The sequence below is a fragment of the Podarcis raffonei genome, chromosome 7, assembly GCF_027172205.1.
Source record: "Podarcis raffonei isolate rPodRaf1 chromosome 7, rPodRaf1.pri, whole genome shotgun sequence".
Lineage (NCBI taxonomy): Eukaryota > Metazoa > Chordata > Lepidosauria > Squamata > Lacertidae > Podarcis > Podarcis raffonei.
This window is the reverse complement of record NC_070608.1, coordinates 56,116,182-56,144,116: the sequence shown is the minus strand read 5'-3', so window position 1 is coordinate 56,144,116 and position 27,935 is coordinate 56,116,182. Positions and strand designations below refer to the sequence as shown.

Sequence of the window (27,935 nt, the reverse complement as noted above, 5' to 3'; positions counted from 1 at the left end):
AGACACAGTGTTTGAGTTTTAGGAAGAAATTCTGCATTCTGTATGTGCATGGATGAAATGGGGGGAAGAAAGTGTGGGAAGAGCACTGGCATAGGGAGCTTGGGGATATTGTAGAATCCATGGGTTGTGGTCAATAAAATTATACTCTTGAGTAGACCCAATGAAATTAATAGATGTAAGTTAGTCATGTCCATCAATCTCAATAGGTCTACTTTGATTAGAATTTAGTTCGCTACAACCTAATGTGTCTTTTGGAGTAGGACTGGCCACACGTTTGGCTGGAGTCTTTTAAGTCAGGGGTGTGGAACCTGTGGCCATCCTGATGTTGGAGGACTACAACCTCCTCCACTCCTGCCTGCTGACTGGGGCTGATGTGAACTGGATTCCATCAACCTCTGGAGGACCACAAGTTGCCCATCCATGATTTAGGCGGACTCAGACCAGGAAGGAAGCCCAAGGAGACCATGGATGGTTTGTCAGGGTCATTTTGAGTCCTGTAGACAAGGCTGCAAATGGAAGGCAAAATGGGTCGGCAGTAGTAGTTCTGACTCCAGTTCTGCTGTACTTCCTGGATACAACAATTTTCTGCCTGAAAATTTGTTCCTCTGGTATCTTGCCAACTTTTTTTGCAGACCTTAACTGAACTGATTCACAAACTACAGGCTCAAACCCACGACCCTGAGATTAAGAGTCTCACACTCTACCCACTGAGCAGGTCTTAGGTGAGGGCAGGTGAGCAGAGGCAACTTTCTCAGTCCTTGCTACAGAGAGAAGAGACACCCACTGCCTCCTCTTGTTTCCCCCTCCATGTGGCACTATGGGAAGGGTTGGATTCCTTGGCTGAAATCTCTACCAAAATGCAATCCAGGAGAAGCAGTTCAGCAGCAGAGATGTGCTTTGCATGCTAGTCTGATCCCCAATGTCTCCAGGTAAGGCTGGGAGAAACCCTTGCCCCAAATCCTGGAGAGCCACTGTAGACAACAGGGAGAGGGGCTGCTCCTCCCATGACCACGCTTCTCACCTTGCAGAGAGAGAGGTGAGAGAGTGGAGAGACTCTATGCTGCTCACAACATAGAACTATAGAATTGTTGAGTTGGAAGGTACCCCGAGGGTCATCTAGTCCAACCCCATGCAATCGCCCAAGGGTCCAATCCTCTATACCACGGTGCCCAGAAAGTAACTTGAAGTAGGACCAAGCACTCCCTTGCTTCGCTCGCCAACTTTTCCGCTCCAAACCCCGGAAGCGGCAGAACTCTGAGCAGAAGGCACCATGGGGTGGGGTTGCAGGGACTTCCTGTGTGGGGGGGAGTTCTCTCCACCCACACCCCCGATCCTGTCCAGCCCCTGCTGCAGCGCAGGGGGAGGATTCAGCTTTGTTCCTTCTGTTCACCCGCTTCCAAATAAACGTGTCAGTGTAACGTGTAGCTCGACTCCAAAGGGGGCGGGCGGCGGGCGGGCGGGCGGGGAGAGTGCCCAACCTTTCCTCTGCCCCCGGGAAGGTCCGATCCAGCGCAGAGGGTGCCTTCTCCTCCTCCTCCTCCCTCCCCCGCGCCCCTCCCCGCCGTGTTGACATTCGCGCGCCTCACTCCGTCCTTCCTGGTTCGGGAGGCGGGCGCGCGAGCCCCACCCCTCGGCGCTCGCCAGCTCCGCGCGCGTCCTTGCCTGGGCGAAGGTGCTTCTTGGACGGGAGGCTGCGGCGATCAAAGACCCCGGCGGCTGGCAGGAGGAGGCGGAGGAGGAGTGGGAGGCTGACCCCGAACTCGTGGGAGGAGGCGAGAGAGAGAAGGCGGTTGGGCAGCCACCCCAAGCCGGCGCACGCGGGCGCCCCTTTGGAGCTGCCCACCTGAGCGCACGGGACAGGAGCGGCGATTTGATTCGCACCAGGCCACGCTTGCTGCGGAGGGAGGAGGAAAGCGGCGCCTTCCAGCCTCGTCTCGCTTCGTGACAGCGCCGACCGAGCCTGGGAGGGAGCAGATCCGAGGGGGATCTCCCCCACCCAGCCACCCCCTCGCCACCCGCCCTCCTCCTGCGTGGCAGCTGACGAGCCGACTCGCCCTGACCTGTGGGGTCCCCCACGCCGCCTTTGCTCTTCCCCGCCGCCACTCCAAGTCGCCTTCCTCGCGTGGGTAGAGGAAGGGGGTCTCCTCCGTGTCTCCGCGCCCGCCCGATCCCCCTCTCCGGGGGGTGGATGCTGCAGACCCCCGGGAGCCTGCGAGGCCAGAGCGCGCGACAGAAGACACCTGGGGTGCGTTATTGGGGCGCGAGCTGCGCCTTCTTTTGTACTCTTTTGTGCATTTGTGTGTGTCACTGTATGTGCGCGCGTTTGTGTGTGTGCGAGAAAAAGGGTGGCGCGGCTGCCGCTTGACGATAGCTACAATCTGTCTCACGTCTGTCTGGCGGCGCTGCGCCCAAGACGCGGCGCGGATCAGCCCGATCGTGGAGTATGTGTGTGTTTGTGTGCCTCTGTGTTGCGATCGCCAGGGGCTGTAGTGGAATTGCTGGCTGGATCCCAGGCAGGGGAGAAGGCGGACTTGTTGTCCCTATCGATGTTGTGGCCTGAGGCTGATAAATAAATTCAGGCTACCACCAGCCTTAAGGGGCGCAAGCTGGTGGAACACGCCCAGCCCTTCCCTAATCTTTCTCTCCACTAAGGTAGTCGACTAAATCTTCCCCAGCGGTAGCTGCCAGAGTCGCGGGGGGGGGGCATTGTGCGCGCCCTTTGTGCCACATCTGGCGTTATGGCATGCATTTCCCGCTCACCTGAGAAGGAGTTACGAGGCCTCCCGCAACGGGCCTGGACTGTGGTTGATGAAATGGGCGAGTAAACCTGCATGTATTGCTCCACGCTGCCTTGCGATGTTGCATAAGTGGGCGGGTTGTAAATATTTTTATGAATAAAAATTAATAAATAGTGTAACATGCCAGGGCATGAGCTGGAGAGGAAGTGTTGCAGGAAGGCAGTAACCGGTTTGCAGCACAGAAGTGTAGTTTTTCTCAATCCGGAATCCTCAACATGCTGCTTTCAAGCTAGATCCGTTCTAGACTTGATACACATTTGAAATCCCTCGCCTGGATTATGTTCCCTGCGCCTACACATGCCCCAAGTGAATCAAGGAGGAAGTGGTGACTGTGATCTTGTGATGATCCCACCCATGATGTCGTTGGGCAGGTGTGGATACACCACCATGTTTTCAAAAGGACACACTGAGGGGTACTGCAGAATCAAACTGCAATGAGCTTTTATTTTTGGAAGGAAATCAGCTTATCAGAAAGCGCTTTTGGGGGGCATTTCTCCACTGTAGATCTAGATTGTTTGCGGACCACATAGAAAAAGGCAAGGACTCTGCCTCTATTGATCCTAGAACAAAATGTCGTGTGTACACAGCCGAGTATTGCAGAAGGGATATATACAAATGGTTGCAAGAGAAAGTGGGATGAGCTGGGAGGCCCTGATCTCTTGTTGTTGCTGGTTATGCTGCTGCTTCTTTGTGAGTTTTGTATGCTTAAGTGAGATGAAAATTGTCTAGCCAGCCTATGTGATACTCTTCCTGATACAATATAACAATTATGGGAGAATAACAATTAGAAGAGACTGTGTTGCTTCAGGGACTACTCATAGGATAATGAACATGAAACTCTTGCCCTGAGGAAGTTCAGAGGAACTTAGAGTGCGCATACTCCTCAGTCAAGCTAAGTTGGTCCAATAGGAGAAGATAATCAACTGTGACATATAATCAAATGACAGAGGAGGGAGTTCACCTCATTTGGCAGTGGACCTTCTGATTTATAAACTCGTTTGGAGTTTGTCCTGGTCACTGACTGAATGGGAGACCATCTGGGAATCCTGTTGTAGGCTGCCTGGAATTCCAGGGTGGAAGACGCCAAGCAGAGGCCTGCTGGATCAGACTAGAGGCCTGCCTACACAAGCATTGTGTTTCCCACAGTCACCTGCACAGGTGGGAAGCCCATAAGCGGGAGATAAACAATAGACCTCTCCTGCTGCTGCTCCAGGACAATTTGTGGTATTCAGAGGTATGTTGCCTTAGATCCTTAAGGTAAAGGTAAAGGGACCCCTGACCATTAGGTCCAGTCATGGCCGACTCTGGGGTTGCAGCACTCATCTCGCTTTATTGGCTGAGGGAGCCGGCGTACAGCTTCCAGGTTATGTGGCCAGCATGACTAAGCCGCTTCTGACAAACCAGAGCAGCGCACAGAAACGCCATTTACTTTCCCGCCAGAGCGGTACCTATTTATCTACTTGCACTTTGATGTGCTTTCGAACTGCTAGGTTGGCAGGAGCAGGGACCGAGCAACAGGAGCTCACCCCGTCGCAGGGATTTGAACCGCCGACCTTCTGATCAGCAAGTCTTAGGCTCTGTGGTTTAACCCACAGCGCCACCCGCGTCCCTCTATCCTTAAGGTACTATACAGTAAATAGCCATCACGACTGGTAGCCACAGGTAGGCTAAGCCCTGCATGAATTTGTCTAATCCCTTTTAAAAACAGCCCAAATTTGTGGCCTATACCACTTCTTGAGGTACCAAACTCCATAGTTCATTTATGTGCTGTGTAATTCCTTTTTTCTGGCCTGAATCTTCTATAGCAAAGTACTTTTATCTGTCTTGAATCTTCCACACCCAAGCTTCATTGGATGACATTGAGTTCAGGTAATATGAGAGTTATTCCACTGCTCCTGATCATTTCTACAACTTTTCCAGCTATACAGTATCTTTCTTGAGATGTGGTGACCAAAACTGTACAACATATTCAGAGTGTAGTTTCATATGATACGAAAGCTTTCTGATATTGGTAGTTCTTTTCCTGATTACTTTTCTAATGATACCTAACATAGGTAGGTGAACATTACAGTATTTCACAGTTGCCACACACTAGATCAATGTTTTAATTGAGCTTTCCACTGTGATCCTGATATCTTTTTCCTGGTTCAGACCTAATCAGTGTGCATGTAAGGTTGGGATTGTAGACCCCTCCCCGCAAGTGAATTACTTTACACTTGCTTATATTAAACCACATTTGCCATTTTAATTCCCCTTCAACCAGTCTGGAGAGATTCCTTTGGAGATCATTGCAATCAGTTTTTTGTTTTTTGGTTTCTCCCCACCCTGAATAATTAGGTGGCATCAGCTTTGCTAGCTCACAATTCACTCATAACTCTGGGTCTCATAAATACTCCAGATCTTATCAATCTGACTTCAAATCTGAAACCTTCCACCTCCAAAACACACATGCCCACTTTTAAGATAGTTGCAGTTGGAGCTCCTGAAGGACTTGCCGTATCTTGGATACTTATGTCATATGGTGTTGAAATATCATTGCAGGTTATTCATCTGAACTTTTCAGGATATTCTTATCTCACACTTGAACTTGGTAACAATGGTATGATTGTTGCGTGTCCTTGTTGATCGTAGTTGTTAGAGAACACATCAGCCATGCAAGCTTATTTTTGACTCCGTGCTCCATACAGACTAGCTCTTGTCTATGCAAAACATTTTATAACTTATTTGCGTGGCCTTTCTCCCCTGACAATTGTGTACTTGGAGGATATTCTTTAAAAGGTCCACAAACTGTCATTTTATACTAAACATAGTACTGCAATCTATCTGATATGGTAATTATAAGTTAAGTTGAAAAGAATGAGGCAACATTAAATAAACAGTTGTTAGCCTACTCATGATTTGAAAGACTTCTACATCATTTTTACCCCTCTTGCACATACATATATAGAGAGATAATGTTAGCAATTGAAAATGACTTTATTCCAAGGCTGGAAACAGCTCCACTTTAAAACAAGTGCATTTCAGTTGTTTAATACAGTGGTACCCCGGGTTACATACTCTTCAGGTTACAGACTCCGCTAACCCAGAAATAGTACCTCGGGTTAAGAACTTTGCTTCAGGATGAGAACAGAAATCGTGCTCTGGTGGCGCGGCAGCAGCAGGAAGTCCCATTAGCTAAAGTGGTGCTTCAGGCTAAGAACAGTTTCAGGTTAAGAACGGACCTCCGGAACGAATTAAGTACTTAACCTGAGGTACCACTGTAGTTTCGGGAGGTGGGGGGGTGCAATTGCTTTTTATAAGCTGCTTCAAGCACAGGGAGTGGCAGGATTTTGAGAGCATCTCATATTGGTCAGTTGTTGCAACCAGTGGCGAAGCACTACTGGGGGCGGAAAGCAGCTGGGGGCATGGTATGCATCCCGTAGGGGGTGACGCACACCCTGGGGGGCATGGTATGCATCCCAGGGGCGTGGTACACCATCTGTGAGGGCATGGTGCGCATTCTGGGGGCATGGCATGCTGCCTGTGGGGGCGTGGTGCCCGGCACACTGGGGAGTGCACAGCGTGTGTCGGGGGGACGCCACGATGGCACCCTACCAGAATAGTGGTGCCGGGGGCGGTCTGCTCCCTCCACCCTCCTGTTCCTCTGCCAGTGGTTGCAACAATGTAGTTTGAAAGTGTTTCAAAAACCAAAACAAATATTTAAAAACATGAAAGTGCTCCAGTCACTTTGGTGTACGCTAAAGGCATGTGGTGGTGGTGTTGTTGTTTGTTTTAAAAATACCATAATATGCTACCTGGAAAACACAGTACAGTCGTACCTCGGGTTAAGTACTTAATTCGTTCCGGAGATCTGTTCTTAACCTGAAACTGTTCTTAACCTGAAGCACCACTTTAGCTAATGGGGCCTCCCATGCCACCGCGCCGCCGGAGCACGATTTCTGTTCTTATCCTGAAGCAAAGTTCTTAACCTGAAGCACTGTTTCTGGGTTAGCAGAGTCTGTAACCTGAAGCGTATGTAACCCGAGGTACCACTGTACCCTTATATTTCTGAAACTGAAATGTTGGTTCAAATTGCTGGCTGGGATCAAACTGAAAATATTGATTGCTATTTTACAACAAGATCCTTTAAAGCACCGTTACCTCTGTATGATAGATTAAAAAAGACCTCACAGACAATTATAGGTCAGACCTCAGCATACGTTTGAAATTCATTGTGGCCAGGCTGATAATTCCAGGTTATAAATAACTCTCGTTTCACCAAGGACACCATTCAGAAGAGAAAACTTGATTGCTTTTCAAAATCATAATGTAAGCAGACCAAAGGATGTGACAGCCTTACCTAATTTGATGCCACCCAGCTGTTTTAGATTACAGCTTCCATCATCTCTGGCCATTGTCCTGGGAGGGCCAGTCTGGAAGTTGAGGAAGGCTGGGGGGTTGAATAATCACATAGCTGAATAATCTGTACAGAGAATGCTAACATTGAATAATTGTAGCCTTGAAGGGTTGAGACATACTTTGTATGTAGAAGTTCCCAACTTCCCTAGCATCTCCAGGAAAGGGTAGAAAACATCTCTCTGCCTGAAACCTTGGACATTTGTTGCCAGTCTGTTTAAACCATATGAAGGCAACCAGCGTTAGAAACTCAGATATATAAGCTAATCACCAAATGCCACCTTAAACCTAGGTTACGATCACCACAATGATTGTCCCTTTTTTTGCAATGGGTTTATTATTATTCTTGATATTCATTTCATTCATTTCATTTCAATACCACTTTATATTTTAAAGAAAAAACCCTCAAAGTGGTTTGCAACACATTAAAACATCAAATAAAACAATCCAAGATAAAACATATGCAAGCTTAAAGGAAAATATTTCAGATCCTTCTCTACATGACATTTTGCTTTCCCCATATTTATTTACCTCCTTAATTTATATTGCGGCTCCATAGCAGAAATACTCTAAGAAGCCATTGTTGGACTAGGACCTGGGAGATCAGGGTTCAAATCCCCACTCAGTCAGGAAACTCACTGGGTGGCCTTGGGCCAGTCACACCTTCTTAACCTACCTCACAGGGTTGCTGTAGGGATTAATTGAGGAGGAGGGTGAACCATGTGCTCCTTGGAGAAAAGGGTGGGATATAAATAAGCTCTTCTGCTTACCTGCTTAAGAAAGCTGGAGAAGCCAGCCAGATGGTGATGTCAGTCACCAGCCTGGCATCCAGAGATCTCAATGTCTTCGCAATTGGACGCATGACAGTGATAAAACGCGCCTGGCACCTGGCTAATTTCAAACGCTGTAGGCAACCTGTGACCTATGGGCTGCAAGTGGCTCTTGTGGGGCTTCCCTGTGATCCCCTGCCAATTTATTCCACTGCCGTCTGGGCTGCTGGATTTTGCTGTACAGTTGTGATGGGTGCCATCCTGCCCACGTAATCATGTTCCTCCTCCAGCACACCACACAGCTGTTTGGTGCACTGGGGGATTGCGGTTGTAAAGGGGAGAATAGCGCACAGGGAGGCATAACCTCTAGCTGCTGCATGTGGCCTTCAGGGACAAAAAGGTAACTTCTCCCTGGATTGTAGATATAATACTCAGATACGGTCTGGCTCTATATAATGCGTCTTCCTTCCTGGTTTAAACATGCAGCATAACTCTTGGGCTAAAGCATTCTTTTGTGTGGTTTGTGGTGATGTGGCTTGACACTCGAAGCAGATTTCATGAGGATTGAATTTCAAGCACTCTCCATGCTATTTGGTGTTCATTTAAAGCAGGTCTCAGGAATAACATCTTCTAAAGTACTTCAGGCTGAAGTCTCTGGGGCCCAGCTGCACACTGTGTTCCTGCTCTCAGCTAGAGTGCAGGGAACTTTTGCTGAAATTACAATTTTGGCTGAGGTGAAGCCCATATTCTCCCCTTTGCTTCGCAATTTAAAAATCCAGATGGCATACCTAGCAGTGGAAGAGAAATCCTTAAGTGGCTACAGGGAATGAGCTAGAAGAATAGTGTGACCTGCATTCCCCCTTACAAAGTCAGGGGGGTTCATAAGTGTGTATCATTGGCCCGCATGATACTGTATCTGGCAGGAAGCCTTGGAGAAATGCTGTGACTCACAGAACATAATGGACTCATAAAGCATAGTTGCCTTGACTGTAGGATGCCATACCCTCCAACATTCCTCATGAAAATAGTGACATTCCATTCTAAAAGCATGGTGACTGTCATTGTAGGGGTCACTTAGAAGGTGACTGCTCAAGTCCGAATAGAAAGCTAAAATGGCTTCAGGGTGGTGAATCATGATGACTGGCAGCAGTGCATGGTTTTGTTACTGGAGTCATAGCTTCTATGTTCTCAGTTTTAAAAAGAACATTTCTGCTGGCTGTCTCTAAAAGCACTTGGACGACACTTAGCTAAGTGGTGGAGACATCCCAGAAGAAAATGAGCAGCTATGGCCAGGTATAAGCTTCTTAATCACTGCTCTATACTACTCTCCTTAAGGGCTCCCTTTCCTCGCACATTACCAGTGTGATATGGCTGCTCCCTTACACCCCAAATTCATGGATTCTTCTTTGCACATGATTTGGAATTATTCTAAGCGTTCCAGAAAAATTCGTCTGAAAACTAGGAGCTGTCTTGGCATTCTGAGAATCAGCCTGAATCAGGTCTAGAGAAGAGACATTAAAAAACACTAAAAAGAAACACCACCCCACAAAAAGCTAAACCCTGTATCATGAACCCTGTCCAAATATAATCCCTTATCTAAAATACTTCAAGCTGTTATGGGACCAAGCAGCCCCATTCTCCCCATTTCTTGTTCTTTTTCATCTGGCACTTTCAACATTGCATAGAACCTATAAGTCACTTGTGTGCCTTTTAAACATTCTGTTTCCTTTTTGTTTACAAACTAATATACTTTAGCTATACTTAGGGAATCTCACAGATCTGAAGAAACCACTACCTTGTTTTTGGAGGTTCCATTCCCTTCCAAACTGATATACACCAGACCATCCAAATTCAACATTCGAGGAGATTATGGTGATTAGACCACGAGTGGGCAAGGTATTTTACAGAGTAGCACAACCCAAAGCCACACTTCTGACCCAAATAGCATTCTGCCTAAATTTAGACCAGATGTGTGGGGTAAGGGTGGAAACGGCACAGGTGGAGATGAAAAGGAGAATGGATGAGAGAAAGATGGATAAGGAGGAATAATTGTGAGCAAATGCTGTTGTACCATGGTGTGCATGTATGAGTGTGGATGCTTTGTTTTGGTTCAGAAGAAGGGGCATGTTTGGTCAACTCAAGGATTATGACAGCAGTTAAATTTTAGACATCTTTGCAAAAAGAAAGAGGTGGGTAGCATGATGTGAATGCTTGGCAAGAAAAGGCAACTTATTAATACTTTTACAGCTGTTGTTTTTCTTATGATGACTTAACTGAACTCATTGTGCCTCAGTTACCAGGAGTCAAGTCAGCTTCCCACATTTCTATCCCTTTGCTTGCTCTCTCAGGCTGGAGCTGACACCAAAATGTAGATGCGAGCAGTTGATCAGTGCCTTTCGGGGGGGGGGCGGGGAACTGCCTTAGCAACACTGGCACATACAGTCGTACCTTGGATCCCAAATGCCTTGCGACTTGAATGTTGCAATGCCTTTGGCTCCTGAACGCCTTAGGCTTCTGAACACCGCAAACCTGGAAGTGAGTGTTTCGGTTTGCAAACATTATTTGGAACCCAAACATCTTCCGCTTGAGTGCAGGAAGCTCCTGCAGCCAATCGGAAGCCGTGCCTTGGTTGTTGAACATTTTCAGAAGTCAAACGGACTTCCGGATGGGATTCTGTTTGACAGCCAAGGTACGACTGTATTTGTTTAATAAAATGATAAGGTGACAAAAGGTAATTCCAGAGATGTGGGGACAAGATGTCCTTGAAAGGATTTAAGTGTTGGGGATAAGTGAAACCCAAAGAAATTGGGAGAGGGCTTCTGGGATGTCACATCACCTTGGTTCCTTGGTTCCAATATTGTCACCTGGCTCATTTTTCAGTTACACTGTTCTGATTGTTTCATTTAAAGTTGCAGGGACCACATTTGTGTCCCTCCCCTTGTTCTCAGTGCTGCTGAGGGTGACTGACAGCACTGCTACTTTGTCTGGTTTGGCAGTTTAAAGAGTGTCATACTTTGCTCTGTACGTGCGCATTCATATGATAACTGTATTTACAATGGAAAGGCCCTGAGATTATTTTTAAAAAAGAAATATTGTTTATTTATTTCCAAACATAAAAATGGTGTTTGTGTGTGTGTGTGTAGCACATGAACCTTTCAGGTTAAAAGATAAGGATGTGCCCTGCCCAACTGTTTATGCTCCATAATTTGATCACCCCATTAATCATGTGGGCGCAGAATACTTGAATGCCTGAGTACATGTACATGCATATGTCACAGCTTGCAATATAATTGCCTGGAGGGATGTTCCTGCATGCTTTATTCCTGTGATCACTTGTTGACTTGCATTGGTTCCCTGTCTTGCTTGGGATAGGGGTGAAATAGTTCACTGTGCATATAGTCATAATTTTTTGAGAAACGTTTCTGACAAAGCCTGGCAAAATATATTGTTTTATATCCTGTGATATTATGGTGAACAGAGTGTGCTTTTAAGCATACCATTAAGGCACTATGTTGCCTTAATTTGTTTTCAGTCTTGTAATAAGTACAATGTTATAGATTAAGGTTTTTACAAAAATCAGTAAGGTTAAAGCTTTGGTAAAATGCTTGTGACTTTTGAGTTTGGGCATGTCCTTTCTTTGTGCTTGTTTTTATTAATTTGTTTAGAATTGAGGAGGGGTGATGAATGAGGAAATGGTATTTGGTGCACTAAAATGGTGTATTTGGGGTTTGAATCCAGATGATGGCGATTGTAGGGGTTTTCAAATTATGCTCTGCATGCATACATTGGATTGCACCCACTAGTCCAGAACAAGTTTGGGGGGGGTGAGGGAGGAGGAGTGGGAAAGCGGCATATGTCACTTAGCAGTATGGTAAATTCCGCCCACTATTCCCCACAGAATATTTTCTTTCAGAGAAAATGTACCTCATCATTTATTTTGCTTTGGATTCTTTGCTTTAGTATGCAAATGAATTTGCGAACCCTTAAACTGCAGGGTTTCGTCAAGCCTTGCACATGAAATGGTGAAAGGGAATAAATTCTGCTATACAGGTGTTGGCTATTGAGGTGCTAATCTTCAAGTTCTTCTCAGTGGTAAGCTTCTTTCTTTGTGGGATAATATCCCGGGCCTTATTGCTTCAGAAGAAAGCAATGCCTCAAGAGGAATTTAGAACTGGCTGGAGATGGTTAGTGAATGAGATGTTACATCTTAGTTCTTAATTTTTCTTTCTTTCTATACAAAGTAGTTGCTATTAGCTTGTCAAGAAGCCTGTTAATCCACCTTTGGGAATCCTGGCTAAGTGAATGGAGATAATGTCATGCTTTTATCCCATATTGATTTTTTGACATGAGAATGCGGTAAGGAAAATATCCTTGTGTCAGTCAGGACACGAGCCAACCTGTAACCTTGATTTCATGGTACAAAACACTTTTCTTGTGTTGTGGAAGCAATAGTTTTTCAAACTCCTGGTTGAGTTAGAATTTTAGCGTATGCCTTCTATTAATAGGAACTTTTTATTTATTAAATTTCTATACCATCCTTCAGCCGAAGATCACAGGGCAATTTATAATATAAAAAAACAAAAATAACAGTTTTAAAAGTCCGTAGATGGGCAGCTATGCAAACAGAATTGCCCCTTGTGTAAAATACCAGGTCGCATCACTTTGTAGGCAGTCTGTGGTGCACAGCAAGAAGGGAAAGCATTCAAGGGTTAGAAGGAGTAACTAGAAAGATGCATCTGAAGATCCCAGGGTGGTTAGCAGTATAAAAATACAAAATATTTATAGCTATAGTGTAGAGATTGGTAAAACATGTCCTTTAACTTTACAGCATACATCCACCCATCCTCTAAACCCCTTTCTAGGATACTTATTCTGAGCAGCCAAATTCCCTCCCTCCTCCATTTTGTCCCTCTCAACCAACACCTCAAGATTTCATACTGCCTGTGAGCTCACGGGTGCTTGTTTGAGTTTTTAATCTATAAAAGTTTACACTCGCTTTAACCTCTATTTTGGGGATACCCAGGAAGACACCTGATTATGTGGAAAACACGCCTTTCTTTTGTGTGGCCTTCTTTTGATTCCTGACTGGTGGACATGCCAACATCCAAGTTTACTGTGAGAGGGAAGGATGTAGAAATGTCTTACTGTGCTTTTCTAAGAGACGCAGAGTGGCAGATTATTGCAACGTTTATTTATCCATCTAATGGTGAGATTCACGAGGAACCATGGCAGGGGTGCTCTGAAGCTCACAGATCTTCCTCTGGGCAATGTGTGTATGTCACACATTTAAGCAGAAGTTGCAAAAGAAGACATGGAAGTCATTCACATCTTCCCCTTTTCCTTGATGATACTCCGTCTCTTGTGGATAATGCATTCTGAAGGAAATTCTGCACCATTTCAAATGCTCAAAGAGGGTTTCTTTCATCCTGTTGTGGAAAAGGTCTTTCACTGATTATACTTCAAGTGACAACTTCAAGATTCAAGTGACAACATAATTGACTATTCCTAGCAATATGTTTCCATGACAAATCAGTCAGTAGCTTCAAGTGACAGCAAACAAAATAAGTGTATAGAACAAAGACAGATAAAAAAGGAAGACAGGGCATCTCCCATCCTAGAAGAAGAAAACTACTTAGGCCAACTGCTTTAGAAGATGTATTGAGTGTCAGGCCTCAAACAGCTTTCTAGTTCTAAAAGGGAGAAACGACTATTGGGATAACGTTGAGGTTTATCAAAGATTAATCTGTTACCTCTCTCTGCATGTGCTTCCAAAGAAACGCAGTTAAAAACAAATAAGGAGCCGAGAGTTCAAAGCCGTATTTTAGTATCATAATGCAGAAGTGTAATATTACTTGTTGCAAATTGTCTTCAAGCCTTTTGTCACTTCACAGATTGCGGTGACTTATGATTATTGCAAATTTGCTCTAGAAGCACTGTATACGATGCCTAGCAACTTCCACTGTGTGTGTGTGTTTTATAACAAGGTAGAAAAGGATGTGATGCCCCAGTTTCTCAGTAAGTAGTCTGTTCTGCAGGCAATATAAATTGTGACCAAAAAAAAAAAAAAAGCAGCTGAAATGCTGCTCTCTCCTGACATTCATTACAGTTATTATTTGGGTCAGGTTCCCCCCTTCTTCGATCTCTTTGTTCTGCAGAGATGGGTTTCAGTGAAAAGGTCAGGCTATATTTAATAAAGATGACATGAAACAGTAGCAGGCGTAGTACAGATGTGAGGCTATTGGCAGAATGTACAATAGGCTCCAGTAGTTTTGCAATGTGTTTTGCTCAAAGTAAGGATTGCATCTACTAGCTCTGTCTTTCCACAGCACCCGGTTCTTTTTTTCTTTGTCATTTTACATTGATCCATTTTCTAAGATGCCTTGTGCTGCACCATGCATAATATTTGCAGAGCTATGAGGTTTTCCACAGCAGTAGCATCTTTCTTTCTTTCTTTCTTTCTTTCTTTCTTTCTTTCTTTCTAAGCCAACTTCTGCATTCAGGATATATTATGCTAATGCCACAGGGTAACATGCATTTCTTTATTTCTACAATTCTGCCATGTTGGGGTTTCAAAGGATTTGCAATGTTCCAAAAAGGCCTGGTTTGTCTTGAGCAGGGGCAGCAGCGTAGCTACCTGCTTGGGCACCCGGGGCAGCGCAAATGCCCTGCACCCAGGAGCAGGGCAAGCTGAGGCACAGCACACTGTGCAGAACTTCCATAGTCTGCAAGCCCCATGTTGCCGTTTCGGGCAGCATGGAGCCTGCAAGCATCACTTCTCAGGAGAGACATGTGGATAAGGCATGCTGCAGGCCAGGCCCCGCGGTCACCCCCCTCAGTGATGACACCAGGGGCAGACCACACCCACCATACCCCCCTTCCTATGCCACCGATCGGGGCCGCATTGCATCGAGAGCAACCTTTGGGGGAGCCGTATGTCAGGGATGGGCAGCACCAGCGGCAAAAGTACTGGAGCAGTGGTTGTGACTTTTACTTTTCTATAGTAAGCTGCATTCCAGACATGCATAAGTCAAAGCTATCTACACACACATCTATCCACTACCTAGACAAACAAGGGGTGTTATCCCAGTTCGAGGACAGATCCCAGCCAAGCAAAGGCACTCAAAGGTATAGAGCAGGGCTTCCGTGCATGTTGGCAGTGTGATGTAAGACGCCCCAATCAGGTGAAAGGCTGTGGCCCCTCCCAACACCAGCATCAACTCTTGGAAAACTAGATAAATAGTAATGTGGGGAGAAGTCACAATTTGGTTCTTCCAGGATAGTTCAAGTTTCTTATGTTTCATAGCAACATGGGCAGGATAAACGTTGCTGTGGCTCCACGGAGGATGAGACTTTCAGTGGCTGCTTTCATGATATCTCTGCTTACCTTCACTGTTGGAGGCAATATGCCTCCGAATAGCAGTTACTGGGATTCACAAGTGGGGAGAACTTGCATAGACATCTGGTTGGGAACAGGATGCTTGACTAGTTGGGCCCTTGGCTTGACCCAGCAGGATTGTCTTATGTTCTTGTGATCTGGTAGGGTTCTTCTTATGTTCTCATCAGCAGAAGAATGTAAGGACCTAGCCTAAGGGAATGCTATTAGAAGCAAGAATTTCAGTGAGAATTCACTGTTTGTTTCTGTCATTTGATACAGAGTCCCATTTGGATTGTTGGTGTTTGTTCTATAGTGTCTGACACAATACTTTCTAGGATGCATTTAACTTTTGCAAACGTATGTTCCTTTAGATCTCTGTCCCTCCTTCCCTTCTCAGGCTGGGAATTTTTACCATTTTGCAGCACAATCCTATATATGTATATCCATTCGATCATAAATCCAGTTCAACAGGGCTTATGCCCAGGTGAGTGGGAACAGAATTGCTGTATTTGTTCATATACTTGGGCTCAGAGCATGGGGTGAAGGCACATGGTGCAGTGGAACTTACTAAATCTAAGCTGGCCTCAATGTGGTCAGTGTCTTGAGGGAAGACGTGGAAATTCCACATATGCTACCTTGTGCCTAACAAGAGAAGGGTAGGGGAGAAATGAAATAAATTCATGGGACTAATTTCAGTTTGTGATTGTGGTGTACTTGAGCTCCCTCCTCATAAGACTGAGTTATAGTGTAGGTGTTTAATTTAGTCTCTCTATTATAGGCTGGGTTTTGAAATCCATGAATATGGTGAATGCAGTTTTATCATCCTATCAACACTGTGAAGAGAACATGATCTGAATAGTACATGAGGTTTTATTTTCTCAAATGTGTCGCCAGTGCAAAATTCCTCTCTGAGACAGGATAGAGCTGTTTGTAAATGTCTGTTGTGTTACTACAAATCGTATTCTCTCTCTCAGTGTGTGTGTGTTTTTAGAGATATATTTTTTAGTGATGAAGCTGGGAGTATTTTGTTATGTTCTTTGGCTTTGATACACACATACACAAGAATAGGGAACCTGTGGCCTTTCAGATATTGTTATATTCCTTCTGCCATCAGTTCCAACCAGCATGTCCAATAATTAGGGAAAATGGGACTTGTAGTCCAACAATATCTGAGGTGGCCAAAGTTTCCCCATCTCAGATTTATGAAATGTTAATCATGTGAGTAGATAAAGGCCATATCAAGGTACAAAGTCTGAGCAGCATTTATCTTTTAATTTGAAAACAGAGCAGAGCACAGGTGTATTTGATATACCTGCACAGTCTGAGAGGTGTTAATATAGTGACTTGTCTAAATTCCAAGCTGATAATTATGTTCTGCCTACTTAAAATGCTTCCTAAAAGAATCAGATGAAAATAATGTATTCATTTCCTGCTCAAGATGAGTAGTGAATCCCAGCGGATTCAAAGGGGCTGTATGATATTAATTGCTAAAAATATCTCTCTAATTGTTCGGGATCTTCAAGTAGGTATGCACAAATTTGGAGCAGAAAATTTGTAAGGCTTTGTTTCTTAGTATCCTGACCCTGATCTGTGGCCTGGGCAGGCTACCGTTCTGTGCTCACTTCCCTGAGTTCAAATCCCACAGGCTTCAGAATGTAAGATCCACAAACTGCTGGATCTGTCCAAAACCCCATCTATTCCAATATTCTTTTCCCACATAGCCAACCAGATGCCTATGGGATTTGCTTCTGTCCTGAGTAAACAAGCTGAGTACTGCCATGATGGTCAACAAAACTGAGAAAATGGTATAGTACAGTCTCTGGCCTTGAATAATGCCTTCATCGTTTAAAGTGATGGCATTGTATTGGAGGGACTTCATATCCCCCAAATGCTTGAGGCCCAGTCCTGGGATGTGCTGAACACAGACTCCTTCATGGAAGAAAGAACTGGCAACTCAGGCCCTCTGACAATCCACTTTACCAGTGCCTGAGCCCTCACCTTAACCTAGAATAAAGGTCGTTCCCCTGAAGAGATGACAGAAAGTTGAAGAAGCACTGGGCTTCAGGGCAAACCACCACACCTTTAAGAAATCCTCTCCTTATCGAGGACAGCAGTCTTCAGAGTTTTTGTCCTGCTATGTCACACTCAGTATTGCCCAGGACATCACTGGAAGATGTTTATTTCTTAGGAGCTGTCCACAGTTCTGCAGGCCCTTTGTGTTTTTATTCCCTGTCTTTGTGACCTTTCTTTCTTTCTTTCTTTCTTTCTTTCTTTCTTTCTTTCTTTCTGAAAAGCCGCTGCTAGCTTTTACTAAGGACTCTCTTGGGCTAGATAACTTTGTTCTTTTGAGGCCCCATCTGTATGATACATTTAAAGTAGTATCATACCGTTCCATACAGTCATGGCTTCCTTCTCCAAACTACTATTCCCAGAGTTCACTGGGATGAGGGATTGACTGTTAAAACACTCTGAGCAGTTCTGGGCAAGGAAATAGGAGTCTTCTAATAACTCTCATCACCATTAACAAACTACAGCTCTCAGGGTTTGTTGGGGGAAGCAACAAATGTTTAAAGTGGTATGATACTACTTTAAATGTATAGTGAAGATGAGGCCTGAGTTTCTGTGTGGCTTCAGCTGATTCTTGAAGGAATTGTCTATTTCCCCCATGGGAATTATCCAGCCCAAACTACATGCTGCACCATTTTATCCTGGGACATGTAGAAATATAAACATCTCATGCTTCAAAATAAATTACGCCCAGATCAAATTATCTGCAAACAATGGGATTTTATTTTGTTTTATTTTTTGCCTGCAACAAACTGGGCTTGGCTCACTTGCTTGAGCCATCTGCAGCTCTTTGCTCAGAAAACTCGTTTTGTGGTGTATTTGTGGCGCATTGTTGTGAGCTTTGTGTAGGATGATTGAGCAAGCGTGATAGGATTGCCTCTTGCTCATGTTTCTCTCTTACGATTCTAGGGCTTAGATTTCAGTAAGGAAAAAAGAAGATGTTTCTAGAAAAGAAGAAAGTACTTCTTCACACAGTTCACAGGTCAACTATGGACGCTGTTCCCACAAGAGCTAGTGCTGTTGCACTCATATCCTGCTTCCATGCTTCCCATAGACACCTGGTTGGCCACCGTCAAAACAGGATGCTGGACAGATGCTCCAGCAGGCCTTGTAATTGGTCAATTGATTGCAATGTGCTTACACCTCTTTTTTTCAGGATCTTATAGACGTTCCTTTTATCCTCTCAACAGCCCTGTGAGGTGGGTTATGCTGAGGAAAAAGTGACTGAGAAACCTGTTTTTAATTAAAAAAACCGTATTCACAAAACCGAGCCCAACTCACCCTGAAAAGATAAACAAATCTGCTTCAGAGCCCTTAATCCCACTCACTGTTCCTGAAATAGTCAGGAGGAAAGCTGCACCAGCCTTCGTAAATTACAGAAAGTGGCAAATGGACAGCAGGAGAGGCTGTGGCAGGAAATTGCAGGATCCAGATGGGGAACAATGTGGACTAGTTGTGCCAGCTGGCATACACGGAGTGATCCTCAAGAGCTTAACGTCAGCCTTGACATGTTGTGCTTAAAAAAAACAAAACCAGAATGCATAATCTTCACATGGCTGCTTTTTGTATTCTAGTTACAGATTGCATAAGGTCACACACTCCGCTGAGCACATGTTTTTGTGTCAACACATGCCGTTTGGGTCAGGTGCAGATCTGCTGTCCTCGGGTACAGCAGTATTAGGCATCTTAAAGGCATGTTCCTCAGATTCATGGGGATAATAATGACCTATTTTCTTCAGCTCAATTGCTTGCTTAATTTGTTTTACTCATTTGCAGACTCCCTGCTGCTGAGAATCAAATATTTATCATTTGGTGCCCAGGAGCTGTTTTTAAGAAAATAAGCTTGGGCATAGGCCAATGGACTGTTTTGAAATCTTTTTTTTTTTTAATGTCATTTTAATGTTACTTTTTCTCTCTGCTGTCGTTGGTTCAGAGTAAGATCCTGGTCCTAAATGTTTATGATGCCCTATCTGCCTTTATTGTTTGAACATAAACCCTTGCAACTGGTACCACATTTTGCAATATTTCCCAGTGTAAATTAGTAAATTTGTTGGAATAAATTAATATTTCCATCCCCTCAAGTAGATTTGAAATTAAATAACAGAATTACAGTAGTCATGCTGAGAAAGGACTTCAGCTCACTCAGAATCCCAGTAATCTTAACTATTCCCATGCATGCTTTCTTGAGAGTCAGGGTGAAACTTCATATTATTCTAAACACAACCCCCAAAATAGTTCCCCTTCCTTATTGGAAAACCCTGTTTCCTGATGCCACAGCGCAGAACTATTCTGTGAAGGCAAACTGATTTTCAAAGGAAAAGCTCAAATGGAAAATGAGCCCTAATGCATCTCTGAAGGAGCTGTCTAGACTCCAACCAGCTATTTTTTAAAGCAAAAATATAAGCTTGCAAAGAAGATTGTGCAAAAAAACCCATTATAACGACAATTTCTGTCTACAGCTATCGCTGATATCTGGATCCCTGCTGTTCTTGTGAAAGTATTTAATAGAGATAACGTCTTAAAATTATGTACTCTTTCCAAATTATGTGCCCTTTCTCGCTTTTCTAAAAATAACTGTGTACAGTTTGCCAAGCAGTTTTGTTCAAAATGGGGATGTGGCAATAGTTTTGTGGAATATTTCCCATTCCTGTTTCAAAATCAGTATTCATACAAATGTGCACTTGGAAGAAATGCATCCATTTTATTGTTCATAATCTTCCCTGTCACTACAAACCTAACAAGAAATCAAGATGACACACACACACACGGAAAGGAAAGGATCTGAAGGCTACTTAATTGATTTTGGTTTCCCAGTCTTAATAGCTGCTCCCTGAATCTGGAGATTCATTGATGCTTTATAACAGCAGTAACAGCAGCTGGAAAAGTGATCTTGCACAGGCCAGTTCTAGATTAAAAAATGATCCAATCTCTTACTCTTTATGTGTCCTTGCATTACAGTTCCTTGCAGATGTAAAAGCTCTGCTGTCTACATGGATCTTCTCTGCTACAGAGAAGAGCTTTTAAAATTATGGAGCTGTAAGCTTGACTGAAGTGAATGAGGACGCTCTCTTAAGAGACATCTCCAACCCTATGTGCCTAAGCTGCTGTTTCACCATAAACTTCAATATACTTAGCCCATCATCTGCATACTTAAAGCACATATGGAGCTCTACACTGGGGCTGTAATGGTTACTTAATAATTTGAAGACTGCATCCTTCCATGCTTCCATCAGTTCAGATGCGACCTGTGTGCCAAGCCCCGACACCTGTTCCCACTGACTGTCCTTCAAAATAGAACTCTTCCCCATTCTCCCATGTCTTTTATCAGGGATGTTATAGCAGCAGATTTCCTGCAATGGATTGGGGTTCAGCTCGATAACTATTGAAGGCCCTTCCAGCTGTAGCCTTCTGTCTTTCAGCAGCATTTAAGGCCTCTTTACTTGGACAGGCTCTCTAGAGCCAAAACTAAATCCATTAAGTGTCAGCGGGCTTTATATATTAGACACCTATTTTATCTTTGTCATTTGATCATTATAAGACTTCAGTCCTTTTGACAACACTGGCTAAAAATTCGCAGCTACATAACAACAACCAAATATGTTTTCAGCTTTGCTTAATTAATACAGGAGACTCTTCACACTTTTCCTCAGAGGCTTTATATATTCATAGGTTAAATGCACATTTGAGAAGGATCTACATTTTGTATTTCAAAGGCTTCCATCAAAACATCTTGTTCCACATGATTTTAGCATCAGGCAGATGGAATGAAGTGGTTTGTCTGAATCACACTCTGAAAAAGGAAGTGCACCAAGGAGGTGTGACTTTGCATAGACACCAGGCAATTAAATGTTTTCATGCAATGCGGCAAACAGGAACTCGTGTGGTTAGTTCTACTGACACTTCTTTTTTTTTTGTAAAAGCCAATTAAAAAATACCATTCCGTGTAATTATTATTCCATGAGAAATATCATACGCTGCCATGTAATAGCACTATGAGAAAACAACTTTTAAAAAACATTTTAATTGCCTACCAGCTCATAGATGAGTAACTAATAAAGATAGACTTGGCTAATTGATGAATGGACAGTGTTTATAACAAGTAATTAAAGACTGGATATTTTCCAAGACAAGAATGAAAAAAATTCAATAATGAAAACGCATCTTTGCATCCCCAAATATGGGGATGGTTCTAGGCCAAATATGGTTCTAGGCTGGAATTGCATTGTACCGTGCTAATCCTATACAGTTGGTACCTCAGGTTACATATGCTTCAGGTTATGCCGCCTGTAGGGGTGTGGCGCCCAGCCCGGGCAGGGGACAGTCATGATGGCACCCTGCTGGGATCGCACTGCCGGGGGCAGTGCACTCCCCCCACACTCTTTCTCTGCCAGTCTTCCCAGGTAAGCAGAGTACATTACAGTCATACCTCATGTTGTGTCCACTTCAGGTTACGTGTTTTCGTGTTGCGTCCCGCAGCAACCTGGAAGTACTGGATGGGTTACTTCTGAGTTTCGCAGCTCGTGCATGCGCAGAAGCGCTAAATTGCACCACGCGCAGACGCGGTACTTTGGCTTGCATCAGTTCCGTGTTATGGACAGGCCTCCGGAACGGATCCCGTCCGTAACATGAAGTTCCACTGTACAGTGGTACCTCGGGTTAAGTAATTAATTCATTCCGGAGGTCTGTACTTAACCTGAAACTGTTCTTAACCTGAAGCACCACTTTAACTAATGGGGCCTCCTGCTGTCACCGCGCCGCCGGAGCCCGATTTGTGTTCTCATCCTGAACCAAAGTTCTTAACCTGAAGCACTATTTCTGGGTTAGCGGAGTCTGTAACCTGAAGCGTATGTAACCTGAAGCATATGTAACCTGAGGTATCACTGTATTGGCTTCATAACAACCCTGGGTGCAGCCATCACTTTTTAACAAGCCAGTATGGTAGCTTAGACTGAAGGACAGTGACTTTCTAGTTAGCACATGCTAAAGGAAAGAATGGTCATGCTGTAATAGGAATATATAACTTTCTAAGTTTTGCTCTGTAATTTGTTCTGTAGATGTTTTCAAAACTGTCTGGGAAACATGAGAGATGCTTCTCTAAAAGTATCGTGCAATCATATGAATTAGTTGTGGTTTGGAAAGTGTTAGTAAAGACATCCATTTGAAGTGACAGCTGGAACATCTGCAAAGTGTGTGGAGAACAACCTGATTATATTTGTTGGATTAACAACAACAAAAAACATTAAATGCTAATGATATATGTTTGCTAATTTAGTGCTGCATGCTCATGCTGCAATAAAACAGTAAGTACATTTCATTTTTTCGTAATGGATTTCAGCATGGGCCTGCTTCGAAGGACACACTGGAATAATTTGATTTTTAAAGCTTCATAAAACTCTTTTCTCTGGTTGACAGATGTATGTTTATCACATGGTGGCTACAACACCAAGTGGTGCCTTGCATGTCCATGTGTGAGTGGGCATTCAGGATCAAAAACCATCAATCAAACTTTCATATCGACTCATGTCACCTCACATGCAGTCCTTTTCAATGGAGTCATCTCACAGTCAGCTATGAGGCCTCAAAAGTGGCAAATTCATCTAATGTGAGGAGCATGCAGATGTTTGAACCAACCTTTAGAGTTGCTGTCATCTGCAACAGAGTAACTCAGCTACTCCTTAGGAATATGAAATATATTGCATACTTAAGCTAATGTTGCTTGTTATTATCTATGTGGTGGGTGCATTGTTTTCTCTCTCTCATAAATGTTATGTTAGATGACATATTGATGTATTATATGACACATACTCCTATCCCCCTTCCCTTATGGTATTATGTACAGTGGTACTTTGGTTCTCAAACTTAATCCATTCCTGAAGTCCTTTCCAAAACCAAAGCATTCCAAAACCAAGGTGTGCTTTCCCATAGAAAGTAACGCAAAGCAGATTAATCCGTTCCAGACTAAAAACAACCCCTAAAACAGCAATTTAACATGAATTTCACTATCTAACGAGACGACTGAAATTGAAAATGAAAGCAATAAACAATGTACTGCAGTCAATCGATCAGTAGCTGAACTGGGTTCCACACAGTCACAAAAACAAAACAAAAAGAGCTGCAAAAACAAAAACACAAAATAAATAGCAAAAACAGACAGACCTCAGTGTAACACTCAAAATGGAAGTGTGGCACTCAAATCGGAAGCATAAGACTCAAAATGGAGCACGTTTGGCTTCCAATAAAAGTTCGCAAACTGTAACACTTACTTCAGGGTTTGCAGTGTTTGGGTTCCAAGTTGTTTGAATACTAAGGCATTTGAGAACCAAGGTACCATTGTATATCACACACACACACAAACACGCAGCCACATAAACATATGGTGACATATTGTCAGGTAACAAGCGATTAATAAGTTTAATAAATACTTTTTGGGAAAGATGTTTCTTTCATGCTAGCTTCATGGTAGGGTCTGCCACCATTCTTGTGGCTACGGCTGTCTTGTGCAATGAACTGAGCACATCCAGGCTGGTCAAACTGGTTTCAAACAGGCCAAGCGGGAACATACTTCAGAAATATCTTTCTCGTCTCTTCTGTTTATACCTGTGTACAGCAACACTCATTCTTCTTCTGTAAACTGTCGGGAAACTGTTGTTGTTTAGTCGATTAGTCGTGTCCAACTCTTTGTGACCCCATGGACCAGAGCACACCAGCATATGTACAGCATATGTACATATGTACAGCATATGTACATATGTACAGCATGTGTACAGCAGGGCAAATGAGTGACACCACTAAAAAAATTATTTCCTTTGGTGTTGCATCTGGCCCCCTCAATTATTTGGAGAAGTGAGCGCCTCTGCAGTTAATGTCATAAAGTGGAATACAGTGGTACCTCGGGTTACATACGCTTCAGGTTACATACGCTTCAGGTTACAGACTCCGCTAACCCAGAAATATTACCTCGGGTTAAGAACTTTGCTTCAGGATGAGAGCAGAAATCGTGTTCTGGTGGCGCGGCGGCAGCAGGAGGCCCCATTAGCTAAAATGGTGCTTCAGGTTAAGAACAGTTTCAGGTTAAGAACGGACCTCCAGAACAAATTATGTACTTAACCCGAGGTACCACTGTACATTTATTAGGAATAGGTAAAAGGTAAAGGTACCCCTGCCCGTACGGGCAGTCTTGCCAGACTCTAGGGTTGTGCGCTCATCTCACTCTAGAGGCCGGGAGCCAGCGCTGTCCGCAGACACTTCCGGGTCACGTGGCCAGCATGACAAGCTGCATCTGGTGAACCAGAGCAGCGCACAGAAACGCCGTTTACCTTCCCGCTGGAGCGGTCCCTATTTATCTACTTGCACTTGGGGGTGCTTTTGAACTGCTAGGTTGGCAGGCGCTGGGACCGAACGACGGGAGCGCACCCCGCCACAGGGATTCGAACCGCCGACCATGCGATCGGCAAGTCCTAGGCGCTGAGGTTTTACCCACAGCGCCACCCGCGTCCCAGGAATAGCCAGCCACAATGGCCAACCAATGTTCAGAAATGATGAGTGTTTGCAGTCCTACAGCATCTAAAGTGCACTATGTCAGCTAACTCTGATTTACATGTTCTCAGTAACCATTAATCCAGAGGCAGTATTAAGGAAGGCCAATATAATTATTCTCATATAAATCGATGTGAGTTTATATTATTTTTAATTGCATTTACATCCTACTTTTTTCTCCAAGGAGCTCAAGGTGGTGTAAGCTCAAGGTGGTTCTCCCCTTCCTCATTTAATCCCTACAAGCAACCCTATGAGTCGGTTAGGCTGAGAGGCAATGACTGGCCCATGGTCACCCAGTAAGATTCATGACTGAGGGGGGAATTGGACCCTGGTCTCCCAGGTCCTGTTATGACACTCTAACCACTACACCATACTGGTTAAGGTAGTTTAGCTTGTTGAAGGCCAACTGGTTACCTGAGATGTGAACCAGAATCTTCTGGGCTCACACAGTTGACTACTAAGCTGTAGCAAAACCTAAATGCTGTTGCTCAAATTGCACAAATTGGTGGTGGGGGAAATCTCTTCTAGAAGTTGGCAGACAATATGAAATAAGGATCAATAAAGAGCAGTTAACTCCCACTCTTATAGCATACAGAAGTGCTATTAAAATATCACTAATCTGAAAGAAGTTGGCAGTAGACGAATCATGTCAATTTGACTCATGTGATTTCAATGGATTCTCCCACTGAAAGAACAAACATTGGGTTCTGCTTGCATTGTGTTAGCAGCCTGTTTTGTTCTCCCTGTCTTTCCAAGTGGCATACCTTTCTATCCCTGCTTCCCTCTCACCCACTTGGAAAGACATGCCAACTGACTTTTTTTCTCTGGATTCTCTCTGGTTTCTGTTCCACTTCAGAGAATCAGCATTCTTTTTTGGTCACTGTGGGGAGCAGAGCCTTTAAAAACCTTACTGGAAGTAGTTAAATGTCAGCTGAGCCTGCACGATTCTTCGTGCACAGCCAACTTGCTTTCAAGGTATTGATGTTTTAATAGTGTTTCTGTATACTATAAAGAATGGGAGTTAACTGCTGTTGATTGATCTTTTATTTCTTCTTGTCTGCCAACTCCCAGAAGTGGTTTGTGGCTTATTACTGGGTAAATTATATTAATCAACCACACTAGCATTTAGAAGGCAGATTTTGAGGATGACTTGGATTTGGAGAATTCACTAATGCTTCCGGGTAATTTGTAGCTTGATAGCATGCACAGACTTAATATTTGATGTACAGTGGTACCTCAGGTTAAATACTTAATTCGTTCCAGAGGTCCGTTCTTAACCTGAAACTGTTCTTAACCTGAAGCACCACTTTAGCTAATGGGGCCTCCCACTGCCACTGCACCGCTGGAGCATGATTTCTGTTCTCATCCTGAAGCAAAGTTCTTAACCTGAAGCACTATTTCTGGGTTAGCGGAGTCTGTAACCTGAAGCGTATGTAACCTGAAGCGTATATAACCCGAGGTACCACTGTATAACAATTCACTCCTACAGCTGTTTAGGATCAGGCTTCCGAGTGAGTCAGTGTGACAACAGCTTAAAACAATCAAGAACTTTCTATGCATTGGGCTAAACCTGCCACACAGTGAACCCTGTAGTCCGGATATTGCCCTACCATGCCTGGTCATGCTGGCTGGGGCTGATGGAAGTATGATTCCAACAGCATTCTGCAGAATCACAGGTTGCATCACCAAAAAAAGGAGGACATGGATATCCACAAAACTGGCATAAACAAATTGTAGGCCCAGCCCCTCTGGTCAGTAGTGCAGAAGTAGTCAATGTGGTTCTCTGCATATGTTAATGGACTAGAACTCCCATTATCCCTGATGTTTGGCCATGCTGGTTCAAACTAATGGGAATTGGAGTTCAGCAACATCTGGAGGGCACCACATTGGGTACCCCTTCCTTAGCGTATGTAGAGTTAAAGAGACTATAGTTAACTGGCTGATTTTGGAATAACATAACTTTTTTTTCACCCTTTTTTTGTCTGTAGGTCTGGAAGAAATTTGAGGAGCACCATGGGGAACCATGTTGGAAAACGGGAACCGAGTACCGAGAAGGCAAAGGTAAGAGAGAGTCTGATTTCAAGCATAGTGCTAACTGGATAACAAATTGAAATCATTTACCTGGTGGTATTGCAGCCACCCTGTAAATGCGTTTTTTATTGAAGGCTGAAGCCTTATCCTTGCCAGGGAATCGTTTGCCTGCGTCCCCAGGGCCGAAGAGAGAGCAAAAAGCACCAGGAAAGATTCTTCTTTGGAGAAAAAAGTTTTATTGAAATCTGTGCACAGAGGTGGCCAGTGGGATCGTTCCCAAAAGACTGGCCCATAGATACAAATAAACAAGCATCTTTATACCTGAGAGTCTGCCCATCTCTTCCCACCTCTTCAAATTCTCCAATCAGCTAGCAAGGTTAAGCTTATTTCCTTATATGGTATATAGCTATCTAAACGCCCCTCCTTTCCTTGTTCGTGTGTTCTTCTCTTGCGTTACTGCATCAGAGAGCATGTGCAGAGCGCAGCTCCTGGTTTGCAGAGCGCAAGTAATAGCAAAGAGGAAGTAGCTCACAGCTTGCAATTGCGGTTTTTGCTAGCTGCTTAACCACAAAAGCAGAAGTTAGCTTAGGTGCAGATAGTATTGAGATTAACCCTTTCAATTCCCTCCTCTTCTTTTGGACAGCCTATCTCCTAGGTTCGTCCTGGTCTCTTGGGTTTATAATCCTGGGGGAGAACAATAAGGGCCATGATATTTTATTTTATTTTTTTTGCATCACACCTTGTAAGCATTGCACCAAGCAGGGTATACAGAGGCAAAGAAGCAAAAGGATTAATAGCGGCCTTGCTAATAATACCACAATATGCCTGAGCCAACTGCCATGAGGCAGCCAGAAATATAACCAACCCCATAGATCACCTCCTGTAGTTTTCAGCGGGTTCCTGGCTATCATTGTTTCCATGTGATCAATGGTGGCTGAAATGCTGACATTATTATCTGGGACA

General features: G+C 44.0%; 1 protein-coding gene across 3 annotated transcripts in view; it reads left to right on the top strand.

Annotated features, from left to right (window-relative positions):
• Nucleotides 1-1,876: 1,876 nt before the first annotated feature.
• The window catches only part of MBP (myelin basic protein), a 104,197-nt gene continuing 78,138 nt past the window's right edge, over nt 1,877-27,935 (top strand). For 2 of the 3 annotated variants that reach the window (XM_053396680.1, XM_053396678.1), the window contains exon 1: nt 2,174-2,245. In XM_053396680.1, the coding sequence (XP_053252655.1) occupies nt 2,189-2,245 (57 nt within the window). In that variant the 5' untranslated portion in view covers nt 2,174-2,188. Of the gene's footprint in view, nt 2,246-26,929; nt 27,003-27,935 lie in introns of all 3 variants that reach the window. The other variant, XM_053396681.1, reaches the window with a different exon arrangement.